The sequence below is a fragment of the Pseudorca crassidens genome, chromosome 13 (assembly GCF_039906515.1).
Source record: "Pseudorca crassidens isolate mPseCra1 chromosome 13, mPseCra1.hap1, whole genome shotgun sequence".
NCBI classification, from domain to species: domain Eukaryota; kingdom Metazoa; phylum Chordata; class Mammalia; order Artiodactyla; family Delphinidae; genus Pseudorca; species Pseudorca crassidens.
The window spans coordinates 8,609,744-8,622,498 of NC_090308.1; the positions used below are offsets into that span (position 1 = coordinate 8,609,744).

Sequence of the window (12,755 nt, forward strand, 5' to 3'; positions counted from 1 at the left end):
ACCGAGTACACAGTCGTTGCTCTAGGGAAAGGTCGGGGCTGGAGATGTTATTTAAGCCTTGGAGCAGATGAGATGACCTAGGAAGGGAGTGTGCATAGATACGGGCCCAGGAATGAGCTGGGAGCCGAGTCCACAGGGAGACGGCGGCGGAGGAGGAACCGGAGAGGAGAGCCAGCTTCAGAGGGGGAACCAGGAGAAGGGGGGGAGGAGAAAACAGAAACGCTAAGAACAGAATGTTCCCAGGGAGTGCTACATGTGTCCAAGGCTGCTTAGGAGAAGGGTAAGGTGAGGCAGAGAAGTCCGGCCCCTTGATTTAGCAAGATGTAGGTTGCTGGCTATCTTGACAAGAGAAGTTTGGGTGCAGGAGTACAGACAATTTAATCTCTGTGGGGCTCTTTCCTCTGTTAAATGTGGGTATCTGAATAGAGGATGTTCAAGGTCCTGTCCACTATGTTATCATACAACATGGCTGTAAACTGGAAACTTTTTTTTTTAATCTCATAAGTTGATCAGAGATAAGAAAAATAATACTAAAAGAAGCTACAATAGTTGGGAGTTTATTAGTCAAACAAGTGTTGTCATTAGTACTCTTTTACATAAAAACTATTAAGGTTATTTATGCCAAATTTTAAAAAGCCAAAGAAACAATTAAAATAGAACACCTAGTGGCCAGAATTATTCTTAGTGGACTCAAACTATATAAGCCATACCATCAATATAGTGCCAAGAGTCTCCTAGATTCCTGTCCTGTAAAGCCTTAAAAATCTCTAGGCACAATGCAGAGTGGCCCCGTCTCAGGCCGTCTGAGTCCTTATTCATTCTCGTGCTCTTGCACCCACTGTCCTGAATTTTCACCCAGGTTACTGAGTCCTGCAAGATAACACAAGTCATCATTTTGCCAAGGGTACTCTCTTTCCCTGTTGCCTATTGCATTCTTTACAAGTGATGGAGGCTAGAGACTGTCGTGCTATTTGTGAGCTTTTTCTTGAGATTAGGCCGCCACCAGCATGGAGATAGGCTCCAAAGTGACCTGACAGAGGCAACCTGCAATCAGGGAGCGTGGGTGCTCCGTGCAGACAGTTCTCGTCCTTGTCTGCGTCTAAAGCTTCTGAGAGGGCTGCCTTAACTCGATTTCGTGTAACCTTGCCTGAAGAACTCCAAGCAACATACCAACAAACAGCCTTTCACCTGGGCTCGTGGGTAGACGTTGGATTTCCCTCCTCTGGCTGAAAAACCAAAACACTGAAATGAGGCACAAGTGGTTCAAGGTCAATAGCTAGTCGAAACGAGAGCGGGGAATGGTATCTAAGACTCCCGGCTCCAGGTTTATTGTCTTCCTGCCAGGGCACTGATGATCATACGTGAACAAAACCATGACTTACAAGATGGGGGAATAACTTCACCAAAGAAGGGTGAAGGGTGAGGCCAGGTAAGTAACATTTGTCAAGATCCTGCCACACCTGTGTCAGTGGTTCTCCAATCTTTGGGTACATCAGGTTCACCTGGAGACTTGTTAAAAACAAGATCCCAGGGTTTCCTAGAGAGGGAATCCGTGAGTGATTCTAATGCACACCTGATTCGGTATCACCGCCCTAAGCAACTTGCATAGATTCCTTGGAGTTCAGTCTTGTGTGCGTGTTGGGCGGAACGGGGTTGGGGGCAGCGGTTGGGAAGGGGCTTAGGTTCTTCTACCATCGGGTGAAAATAAATGACCCTTGAAAAATCCTTTTAAAACATTCATAAGTTTGACAGTATAAATTTTTTTTTGTGGGGAGATAAAAACCTGTACAGTAGCATGTAATTTAAGATTTAATGCTTTCAGTAATGTAAGACATGAGAAATGCATATGCAAAATATGGCTGTACTATTTTACTTTTATTAGTTAATTAAGTTTATTAATATAATTTTCCGATTTCTGTAGTGGCCATTCTCTTTTGTAATCATTCCTTGCCTCTCTGTATATTCTTTTTTTTATTGAAGTATAGTTGATTTACAGTATTGTGTTAGTTTCAGGTGGACAGCACAGTGATTCAGTTGCATATATATATATATATATATATCTCCTAATTTATCCCTCCCCCCACCTCCCTTTCCCCTTTGGTAACCATAAGTTTGTTTTCTATGTCTGTGAGTCTCTTTCTGTTTTAGAAATAAGTTCATTTGCATCTTTCTTTTTTAAGATTCCACATATAAGCGATATCATATGATATTTGTCTAGCTTACTTCACTTAGTATGATCATCTCTAGGTCCATCCATGTTGCTGAAAATGGCATTATTTCATTCTTTTCTTTATGGCTTAGTAATATGCCATTATATATATATTCCATATATACAGAATATATAGTAATATGTAGTAATATTATATATATATATATATATGTGCCACATCTTCTTTATCCATTCATCTGTCGATGGACATTTAGGTTGCTTCCATGTCTTGGCTATTGTAAATAGTGCTACAATGAACACGGGGGTGCATGTATCTTTTAGAATTACAGTTTTCTCTGGATATATGCCCAGGAGTGGGATTGCTGGGTCATATGGTAGTTCTATTTTTAGTTTTTTAAGGAACCTCCATACTGTTCTCCATAGTGGTTGTACCAATGTACATTCCCACCAACAGTGTAGGAGGGTTCCTTTTTCTCCACACCCTCTCCAGCATTTATTATTTGTAGACTTTTTTAAAAATTGAAATATAGTTGATTTACAATGTACTATTTTAACTTATGCAAGAAAGTTATACCTAGAAGTTGCATTTGAGTTAGTTGAATGCTCACATTTTACAATTCAGTGGCAGAAGAACACCATGAAATATACATTATTATCTCCAGTCTATAGATGGAGAGGTGGGAGTTCAGTCAGGTTAAAAGACTTTCCCAAAGTGACCAGCTTGTAAGTGCTGGAACCAGGATGCAAACTTAGGTCTGTATGCTTCTGAAACCTGTGATCTTTTCATTTTTATGACACTGCCACAGGCCAGTTCATCTTTTAGCATTCCCCTGAAGGGTAAAAGTGCAGAAATGCTCCAGAAGGTCTTGGGCTACTGTTATTTCAAACATCCAGTTAAAACAATATACTATAAACTGGATGAGATAAAAAATTAGATTACAGTCATATCCTATCAGTAGAATTGGGGACCAAAAACAGCTAACAAGGCTCCAGGCAATGATAAGAGGTGGAGATAGAGTGTGCTAGGAATGACATATCCAACCTGAACCTTTATCACTGTAGTTTAAATATCTTTCATAGTTTCCTTCCTCATGCAGTTCCCTTTACATTTTCACTTTAAAATAGAAAGTCAGTTTTCCAGAGGGAACAGACTTGCCCAAGTAGAGAACCAAATCTCAAAAAAGGCCTCCCTACTCACCTGGACTTCTGAAATACTCCCTACTCACCTGCAGCTAGGAGGGGGTCACAGGAGACAAGGAGTACCCCAGAAGTAGTCCGTCCCAATGACAGGTTAGGCATTACTAGGAGGCCAGAATGGTGCTAAACACTCTGCATACATTGTCTTATTTAATCCCTTCAAGCCCATGTAGTGGGTGCTACTAGTATCTCTATTCTACAAAGAGGGAAACTGAGTCTTAGAGTTTGGTGCTTTGCCCAAAGTCACTAGTTGCTCTCAGTACCAGGATAGAGTTGAGTGCTTACTATGTGCCAGGCGCTGTTCTAGGCATCTTAGATGTAGTGACTCCTTAAATCCTCAGAACAACCCTATGAAATAGGTACCATAATTATGCCACTTTACAGATGTGAAAGTGGTAAACAACTCTTAACTCACCAAGGAGTTGAATAACTCACTCAACTCAAACAGGGAGTTAGTGGTGAGTCCAGGAAAGGAATTCAGGAAACTCTCCGGTCTCAACCCTTAGCCTTTCACCTTTCCGATTGCTGGGCCCCAGCCCTAGAGTTTCTGATTCCGTAGGTCTCCGGGCAGTACCTGTGAATTTCCATTTCTGCAAGTTACCAGGTGATGTTGTTACTGCTAGTCTGGGAAGCATGCTTTGAGAACCACTGCTCTAGAGCTAGCTCTCTTAATCATTGCACAACAAATCCCACTGGCCACCAAAGTCCGTGTGTGTGTGTGTGTGTGTGTGTGTGTGTGTGTGTGTGTAATTCCTCTTGAGAAGCATTTACAAAAAATATATATATTTAAAATAATTCCTAGAATTTCTCCCTATGGAGATTTCTTTTCCAATAAGCTTTGTGCTAGTGAAACTCAGAAGAGTACACAAGTGTGTCCTTTAACCAAGAGCGTTCGGCGATGGAGCGCCTTCTAATGCTTGTGTTCTCCGCCGAATCCGAGCGCGGAGGCGGCCACGTGCGCAGAGACACAGCGGCCAGGTCCCAGGTTCTCAGAAGCCCGTCTCGGTCCCGGGGCAAGGACAACAAAATGACCCGACCACGGGACAGGCCGACCCCAAACGGCCCAGCACCTCCTCGGTGGCCGCCGGCCGGCTCCTCCAGGCTAATTTACATTTTCTTGCTCTTCCTCTGTCCACTACGGAACAATCTCACACTTTACATCTACCGTCGGGAGCTGAGTCGAACTCGGCGAAGTTCTTCTCCAAGGGCAAGGGGAAGGGCAGCGAAGCGGGAGAGGTCTTTACGAAAGTGGGGTGGGGGGGGGAGGAGCGGGGGGAGGCGGAGGGTGCCCCTCCCCGGGTCTCCGCGGCCCTCGGGGGCGCCGGGAGGGCGGGGCCCGGGAAGGAGGGGAGTGCCCCCAGGCGCGGAGGCCGGCCGCAGCCATCTTGCCCGCGAGCCGCACCTCGCAGGTCAGGCGGGCGGGCAAGCGAGCGAGCGGGCGGGGCGGTTAGGGGCGCCGCCCCGGGGCCCCGCCCCGCCGGCGACTCTCGGGAGCGCGGGCTGCGGGCGCACTGCGCGGGCGCACTGCACCGACGCACAGACAGCGGGGAGCGAAGCCGTCCTGTGCGGGAGCCGCGGGTGAGCCAGCCGCGCGTTCCGGGGTCGACAGGCTGGGGGGCCGGGCCGGGAGGTTCGCGCCGCGCGCTCCGCGGAGGGGACAGTGGCCGGAACTCGACGACAGGTGCGGCGGGGCGGCCGGCGCGCGAGCCCGGGACCGGTGGTCCCGACGGAGCCGGGCTCGCTCCGCCGCCAGCTTCTGGGGTCTTGGGCCGGTGGAGTCCCGACCACGCGGTTCTCCCTGCGGCCCAAACACACGGCAGGTGAAGCTGAACCTGCGCGCGTGGCCGCCCCGGTTGCTCCGCCACCTTCCTCTTTCTGCTCTGTCCCCTCGGGTTCCTCTCCCAAATGCTAGCGAAGCCCGGTCTGCGTGGGTGCGCCCCCTCCCTCCTCGCCCGGCCGGGCGGCCCTCGCCGCTCCCGGGCGGGGACAGTTTTTTAAAAGTGTTTCTCAAAGGTTTGACGGTTGCGGTTTCAGCCCTGGGGCAAACAGTTGCTTCACAAAGTGAAACTTGCAGTCTTACGGGCTCCAGTCTGGTTTCCCGAAAGCCCCGAAGAATACCTCGGGGGACCCCCGCCCCGGCGCCCCCCGCCCCGGTCCCCTCCCGGCCCAGCGGCCCCGTGCCCCTTCGCCGCCGGCTTCCCCGCCTGTTTGCGCGCCCTGCGCCGAGGTCCCCTCCCCCGCCGCTCAGGCTCCGCGCTCCCCGCCCCGCCCACCCGGCCCCCTCCCCGCCGCGTGCCCGCCCCTCGCCCCGCGGTCCCCCGCAGCCCCTCCGCGCAGGTCCCGCCCGCCCGGCCCGCCGTAATTGCAGGTTGGGCGGTGACTCATCCCGGCGCCCGCCCGGCCGGTTCTTAAGCAGCAGCGCGGGGTGGGCGCCGAGTCTCGGGGCGGCGGCGGGAGCCGGAGGAGGGCTGCTGGGCGCTCTAAAGGGGTTTGCTCTGCCTCTAGGTCGGGAAAACCGTTTCAGCTGCTGCTGGAGAGTGTGTTTCCAGGAGACTGAGAAAGACCCATCAGGAACCGAAAATGCCGAAACCAGTAAGTAACCCAGTTTCTGGGCGGGGTCGGATGCTTCGGGCTTTATTTTCAAGTGGAGTTACCTGGGCGAGGTGTTGGGGCAGTTTTTTTTGTAGAATAGAGCTCTTTTCTAAACGGACGAGAGGACAGGAGTAGTCAATTGTCTCCTCTCTTTATTAGTTGGTCCTTTGTGGAACTCCTGGAGAAAACAAGGTTATGATGCTTTTCTCTCTACAGTCTTGTTTGCGAGCCCCCGCCCCGCCCCCAGTGGTTTGGGTCTTTTATAAAAATTAGAATCCCCTTTTACGCGGTTTCGATCTGTTTAAAATCTGTATTCTAATGCAACTTGGAAGTTTCTTAAAAAGAAAAGTCGTCTAAATCGCAGGGAGAGTCAGGTGGCTTCCGACGGAGCACGCCAACTCCCTTCGAGGGTCTGGAGCCAGCTGCACCCCAGCTCTTCCTTTGGCACTTTAAAGGGCATCCGGCAGAGAAGACGCTGTCCTTCTGGGGGCAGCTTCGTTCCAGTCCATTTTACGACAGGCCCGTGAAGCTGTGCTCTGTTAACCCGGGAATGTGCTGGTGGCAGCAGGATTCCTATCTGAAAGAGGTTTAGTAATGAATTTGAATTGCAGATGAAGGAAGGTAGCCCTGGAGTTTGATTAGGAGGCTCCTGGGCCCTCTAGTCCTGCACTGCCGGTGCATATCGTAAACGTCAGCTGACTGGAGAGCTGCTGTGTGCCCATCTCTGTCCCCCTGCATCTGATTATGTTGCCATCTCGGGTAGATTGTGGCCAGGCTGGGCTTTTATATAAGGCTTTCATTTAAGTTGTGGGAACGAGGCAGGTTCTTTGTGACCAGCGTTTCTTTTAGAGTTGTATCTGTTCTACCAGCTTTAACACAGGTGAACTGGTGGCTAGATATTGGGGAGAAGATTTTGGAGTTTTGAATCACGGTGGAGAGAATATCTGGATTCATGAAAAATTGCAATAAAATACATGTGGGATTTATTTCTTGTTTTTTCAAAAGAGTTCGTTCTGTAGTCAGTGCTTATGTGTTTTTTCTACTGTTAAATTTTAGATTCTCTAAAAGGAGTTCTTTATTAATAAAGTTTTACTTTACTGTTAGGTTAAATAAATTACTATGTTAATATGCTAAAAGATTCAGAAGCCAGTAGAGCTTTTGCCTAGGTTACATCATCAAGATGATTTATTCGTGATGCAGAAATTTTTTTCCTACACAGAATTCTTCTTTTCATTTACAATTTGCGATTGGCATGTGACATTCAGGGTTTACAATTCCTGTGATATAAAACAGACCCAGGCACAACATCTTACTCAGGGCACAGTCCTGTGCTGTGTTACACAGAGCAGTGATCAGGAGATTACGTTTCCTGGTGAAGTTTTCTTTATTTCATTAAAAGAAAAGATGCAGAGTTCAGCTTTTAAAATATCACTCAGAAAAAAAATCTGTCACTATTTTTCTTTCTCATAAGGATCTGTAATTTCTTTTATTCTTTTTCTGTCTTTTTTAATTTTGGTAGTAAAATTTACATTAACATACAGTTTACCATCTTAATTATTTTTAAGTTATGGTTCAGTGGCATTAAGTACATTCACATTGTTGTGCACCCGTCACCACCATCCATCTCCAGAACCTTTTCATCTTTCCAAAGAGAAACACTGTACACATTAAGCACTAACTTCCCATCTCCCCCTCCCTCCAGCCCCTGGCAGCCACGCCTCTACTTTCTGTCTCTGAGTTGACTCGCCTAGGTGCTAATATAAGTGAGACTACACAGCGTTTGTCCTCTTGTGGCTGGCTCATTTCACTTAGCATGATGTCCTCAAGATTCATCCATGTTGTGATGTGTGTCAGAGTGCTCTTCCTTTTTAAGGCTCTCTTTTTATTTCTTAGGGCAGGTGTGTTTTTATTTGGCTTTGAAGTTCCTTTATGATGGATCAGAAACTTGGAAAATGTTCTTCCGACAAAGTGAAGATAGTTGTTGAACTGTTAAGGAAGGATGGTAGCCATCCTTAACTTGTAACATCTTTGTATGTTAGGGTCCCAATAACCAGAGTAAGATTTTGAAAGACTATATTTTGTATAATATTTTCAATTATTTCCAGGTGGTATTGTGAGTGCCCCTTTTACGTGAGTCACAGCTGTTTTCCATAGGAAATTTCTACCTGACTCTTTTTTGGTGGGGGAGGGTCTTGCAGATTTTGCCTTGTAAGATGGATACACTTAAGTCTTTCTCCAGGTGAATCGTATGAGGGCCACTCCAGAGATCACTAAGAGCTTACTGGCTGATAGGCACTTCTAAGGCTGTTATAGAGGATCTAGTTTTTGTTACTGTTGTTTTTTGCTCCCTCCTAGATGTTAAAGCTGAACCATCCAATAACAAGCTCTACAGATGTGTCCTTTGAACAAATGGTTTATTGATTCCTATTAAGCCCAGATTAAGAATTTTGTTAGGTGGCTTCCCATGATGATTTCTAACAGCAGGATTGAAGGCAGACCATAAAGATGGCTACGTCTGCATAGTCACGGTTTGAGTCTCCTCCAGACCTCTTGAATTCGTCAGGCAAAGTGTTGTTGATTGGTATGTCTGAACAGTCAGTGGATGACTCTGTTTGTAAAACAATTATATAAATGAAATAATATTTACTTGCTGCGTTTTCTCTTAATACTGCTTCTGCGATCACCACTCGTTAAAGACATTGCACGTCCACACGTTCAGTGAGCATCTGTCGCCCCGGCGCCAGGCACAGGGTATCGCACAGACGGTTGCAACAGATCTTGTCTTTGGGGAGCTTGCAGTCTGGGACCCAAGCCCAGACACAGGCAAACACTGGAACGGGAGCTGGAAAACCCGCTGGGAGCCATCCAGGAAGGAAAGAGGCTTAGGTAAAGTGTGACACAGCTGAGAGGAAAGCCACCGGTGCAGAGATGGGCAGGCAGACTGAGAGGTCTTGCTCCATCCCCCCCCCGCCCCCCCCCCCCCCCCCGGGGCGGCCCCCCGCCGGCACTCCAGGGCTGTGGTGCATTGCTTTTCCCAGGTGCTCTGGGCTCTACTCTTGTGTGATGGGTAGACTTTGAAGGAGGATGGTTTGAGGTCCAGAGGCACCATGCCCTCTGCCCAGCTGGCCGGTTTGGCCTGGTGTGTCCCTGTCATCTGGGGAGGGGCACGGGCTTGGTGCCCAGGGCTCTGGCTCAGGGAGCAGCCCTCCTGCCCACGGTCCGGCTGAGGGTGACCAGCGGGCTCCTTTCCCCTTCCTTCTTCCTTTCCCCCATACTCGCTTTCTTCATTGTGACAGAGAGGAGGCGTGGGGCGTCAGGAAGGAAAACCACTGCCGTCAAGCTTGGGGATGAAAAGGGTGTTGTGCTCAAGGCCAAGCTCTCTTAAAGCTGTTTTCTGAGAAGTTTAGCCTGAACTGCCTTTAAGTGGCACCTGTGGATGCCTTAGCTGTTCATTCCTAAAGTGTCGATATGGAAACTTCTAATGTAAAAGTAAGTTTTCTCCCTTCAGTAGGAAAACTCTGAAAGTGTGTTCAAAATTCTGCTCTATGCCAAAATCTTAAGGTAGTTTCTGAGATGACCTTGTCTCTTGAGAATACTAGCCTCTTCCACTAAATATTTTAACATGGTCAGAATTCACTGAATATCCTAATACATCCCCCCGCCCCGTTGAGGAGCACACATGGGATCTGTTTTCCCCGTGCCCCTCCTTCACCGCACGCAGATGGTGAGTTAGGCAGCTAAGGTTTTCCCGTGTGGCGGTAAGGAGCGCTGGCTGGGCTTAGTCATTTGTCGTCACACTGGAAGGCACAGCGAGTGTGTCTGTACGTTCACGCGTTCATTCGGCAGACGTTTACTGCGTTACTGTGCTGGATGTCGAGGCTGCCGAGGTGAGCAGACACGAAACAGTCCCTGTCGTCATGGATTTACAGTCTGGTGAGAGGAACAGACTGTAGTCGTAGAATAACTTGAATGTGTGCGATGGCGTGTGCGTAGGGGGAGTGCTCATCGGGGGTCAGGAACGCACCCCGACGCACGTCGTGACTGTGCTGAGCGATGTGAAGAGTGAAGGGGCGTCCTCCAGGTGAAGGAGGGAGACAGGGGACATACCCTGCAGCGAGACGGGAAACAGCTACATGGGGGCTTAACTCGGGGAAGCGCTGAAGGGTTTTGACTGGAAGGAGGTGACCTGATCAGATCAGCCTTTTGGAAGGTCACTGCAGCTGCCGTACCCGAGTCAGCAGGAGGTGTTGGGCTGTGGGAGGTGGTGGCAGCCTGGACCAGGGCCGGGCTGCGGGTGGAGAGAAGCACATGTGTCTGGGAGGTGAACTTGATAGAACTCGGTGATCCAGGGGCAGAGCGGTGTCGAGGCTGCCTTCTGGTGTCTGGCTTGTGTAAGTGTTTGGATGGTGGTGCCGTTCCCTGAGATAAGGAACCTGGAAAAGGATCGGGTGTGGGAGGGGAGGTTGAGGGTTTGGTTTGTACATGTTAATACATTTGTGACTGTGATTGATGAAAGAACTCCTCACCTTCTTTCATTATTGTAACCGCTGCCCCCTGCCAGAATGTATACAAATACCAGACTTACTAAACGATAGTGTTTTTAAATCCACGTAGACCGAAAATGACCCAGCAGCTTTCTCATGTTCCTCCTGAGTGCACGTACACACTGTAGACGCACGTAGTTCAGAGTTAGCATTAATTTACCACAGGGTTCCCACATTCGGTTACGCGATTATCTGAAGACGTTAAGCTGCCCGGTCCCTCACAGGACTGCTGAATCCCCATCTCCAGGGCTGGGAGGACTGGATGTCTGTGCTTTAGGTCCCCAGACGGTTCTGATGCACCCCAGGGTTCGGGCACTGATGATTTCATAGGAAAAGGACAGTTTTTATATATTCCTCTCTCTCGGTGGGGTTGATGCTGGTGGTCGTGCGTGGGCAGCGAAGCCCAGTGTGGTTCCGGAGCCTCCATCCAGGCGAAGGCTCTCACGGTCTCATGAAGGCGGGTACGCGGTCCCAGCTCCTAGCGCCACGGGTGCCCTCATTGGTGTCTGGAACACGGCCGAGGTGGGAAAAAGGAGATGGGGCTCAGGCTCCAGAAAGACAGGACCAGCTGCGGTGCAGGAGAGAATCTCTCTGATTTGAGCTTCTGTCCGCAGGTGTCCAGCTGCAGAGTTTAATTTGGCAGTGACCGGCGAGCTGTCAGATTTTGGCTCTCTTTGTTTCTAAAGGGGAAAAAGAGGCCAACATTTCCTATTAAATGGCAGGGAACAAAGAGACCCCATTCCTTTGTCTTCTTTTCTTGCTTCTCTTAGCCTTCCGTGCCGGCCTCTCTGTTTAGTTACCATCCTAAATAATATTGTGATTTCTAACAACATTTTGAATAATTTTATTCGTACTTGCAGTTTGGGAAAGGAAAGCACCATCACTATTCTTAGTGAATTATCGTAGTTCTTTAATTTTTTTTTAACTTCTGTGAATCTGACAATTTGGAGATTCTTTGGATGATTCAATATGCCTCTTTCTTACAGTATTTAGACATTTCAACTCTAATCTGAAGTAGTAGAATTCAGTCTTTTTTCAAAATCAGTGAATGCATTTTGAATTATCCTCTATATTTTATTTAATTTCAGTAGTAACTACACTTGGGATTCTTCAACCACTCCAATCAGTTTTTAATTTAAACACTATACAACACTGTAAAACAATTATACTCCAATAAAGATGTTAAAATATATATATATATTTATATAATTTAAACACTGTGTGTCTGCCACTATTAATTAAATATGGAATACTTACTGAAGAGACCAGAAGGTTGCATTATTTTCCTTCTAACATGCTTAGTATCTATGGCTTTTGATGTAAAGAATAAAGATTTTATTCCAGACTTCTGTAGTTTTTTTTTAAGAAAGAAAGAAAAATAAACATTGTGCTGTGATGTGAGTTAGAGACTTCTGACTATAAAGTGAAATACTTAATATATAATTAATATACATAATTTTTCTAAGTAAAAATGCAAAGAGCTGTAAAAAGAATAGTTTCATAATTAATTTATTATATTTACCTGTACTTTGGCAAGCCATTTAGTTTCTGTGAACCTCAGTTTCGTCATTTGTAAAATGGAAGTAAAAAAACAAAGTTTTAAGTGAAGAGAACGTGAGATAAACTGAGGTAGAGCTTATACCTATGAAATCCAAACAATTTATCTTCAGATGCTGTAAGCTTTATTTCCTGTGTGCTCTTTTCCCCTGAAACATATTTTACAAACGTTTCAGTGCAACCTGTAGCTAAAGCTAAGGGCTTTAGTTCCTGAGTTGCTATAAACCAGGTAAAGTTTGTCAATAGATCTTCCAAGGGAAACAGCAACGTGAAACATTTGAGTTATTTAGTAAAAAGCAACACTTTATCTCCTTCTCATCCTCTATGTCTTCTGTGTCTTCTAGTTGTCAGTATTCCCTTGTAGGTCACATGGGTTCCTTCCTCATTTACTGAAGCCCTATTATATGCGCTAGGTGCCAGGTCTATAAAAATAAATAGGATAGGTTTTTGCCTTGAAGGGATTCTCAGTCTAGTAGGGGAGTCAGATATGTAAACAAAGAATTGCAGTGCAGTATAGTAAGTGTGGTAATAGAGATACAGAATATTGTGTACCCTAGAGAGCCAGGGAATGCCTCCCAGCTGGGTGAGATTCTTTAGGTGGGTGTTGAGGGGTGCATAGGAGTTACCCTTCTGCCTTTGGGCACTGGCGAATTCAGGCAGCAGCAGTGGTCAGTTCTGTTTTCCTTGGATTATGA

At 47.1% G+C, this 12,755-nt stretch overlaps 1 protein-coding gene across 1 annotated transcript in view; it reads left to right on the forward strand.

Moving 5' to 3' along the window:
- Window positions 1–4,250: 4,250 nt before the first annotated feature.
- Window positions 4,251–12,755, forward strand: part of EZR (ezrin) — a 49,213-nt gene continuing 40,708 nt past the window's right edge. The window contains 3 exon segments of the mRNA XM_067701634.1: window positions 4,251–4,620; window positions 4,623–4,945; window positions 5,873–5,959. Of these exon segments, the coding sequence (XP_067557735.1) occupies window positions 4,266–4,620; window positions 4,623–4,945; window positions 5,873–5,959 (765 nt within the window). The 5' untranslated portion in view covers window positions 4,251–4,265.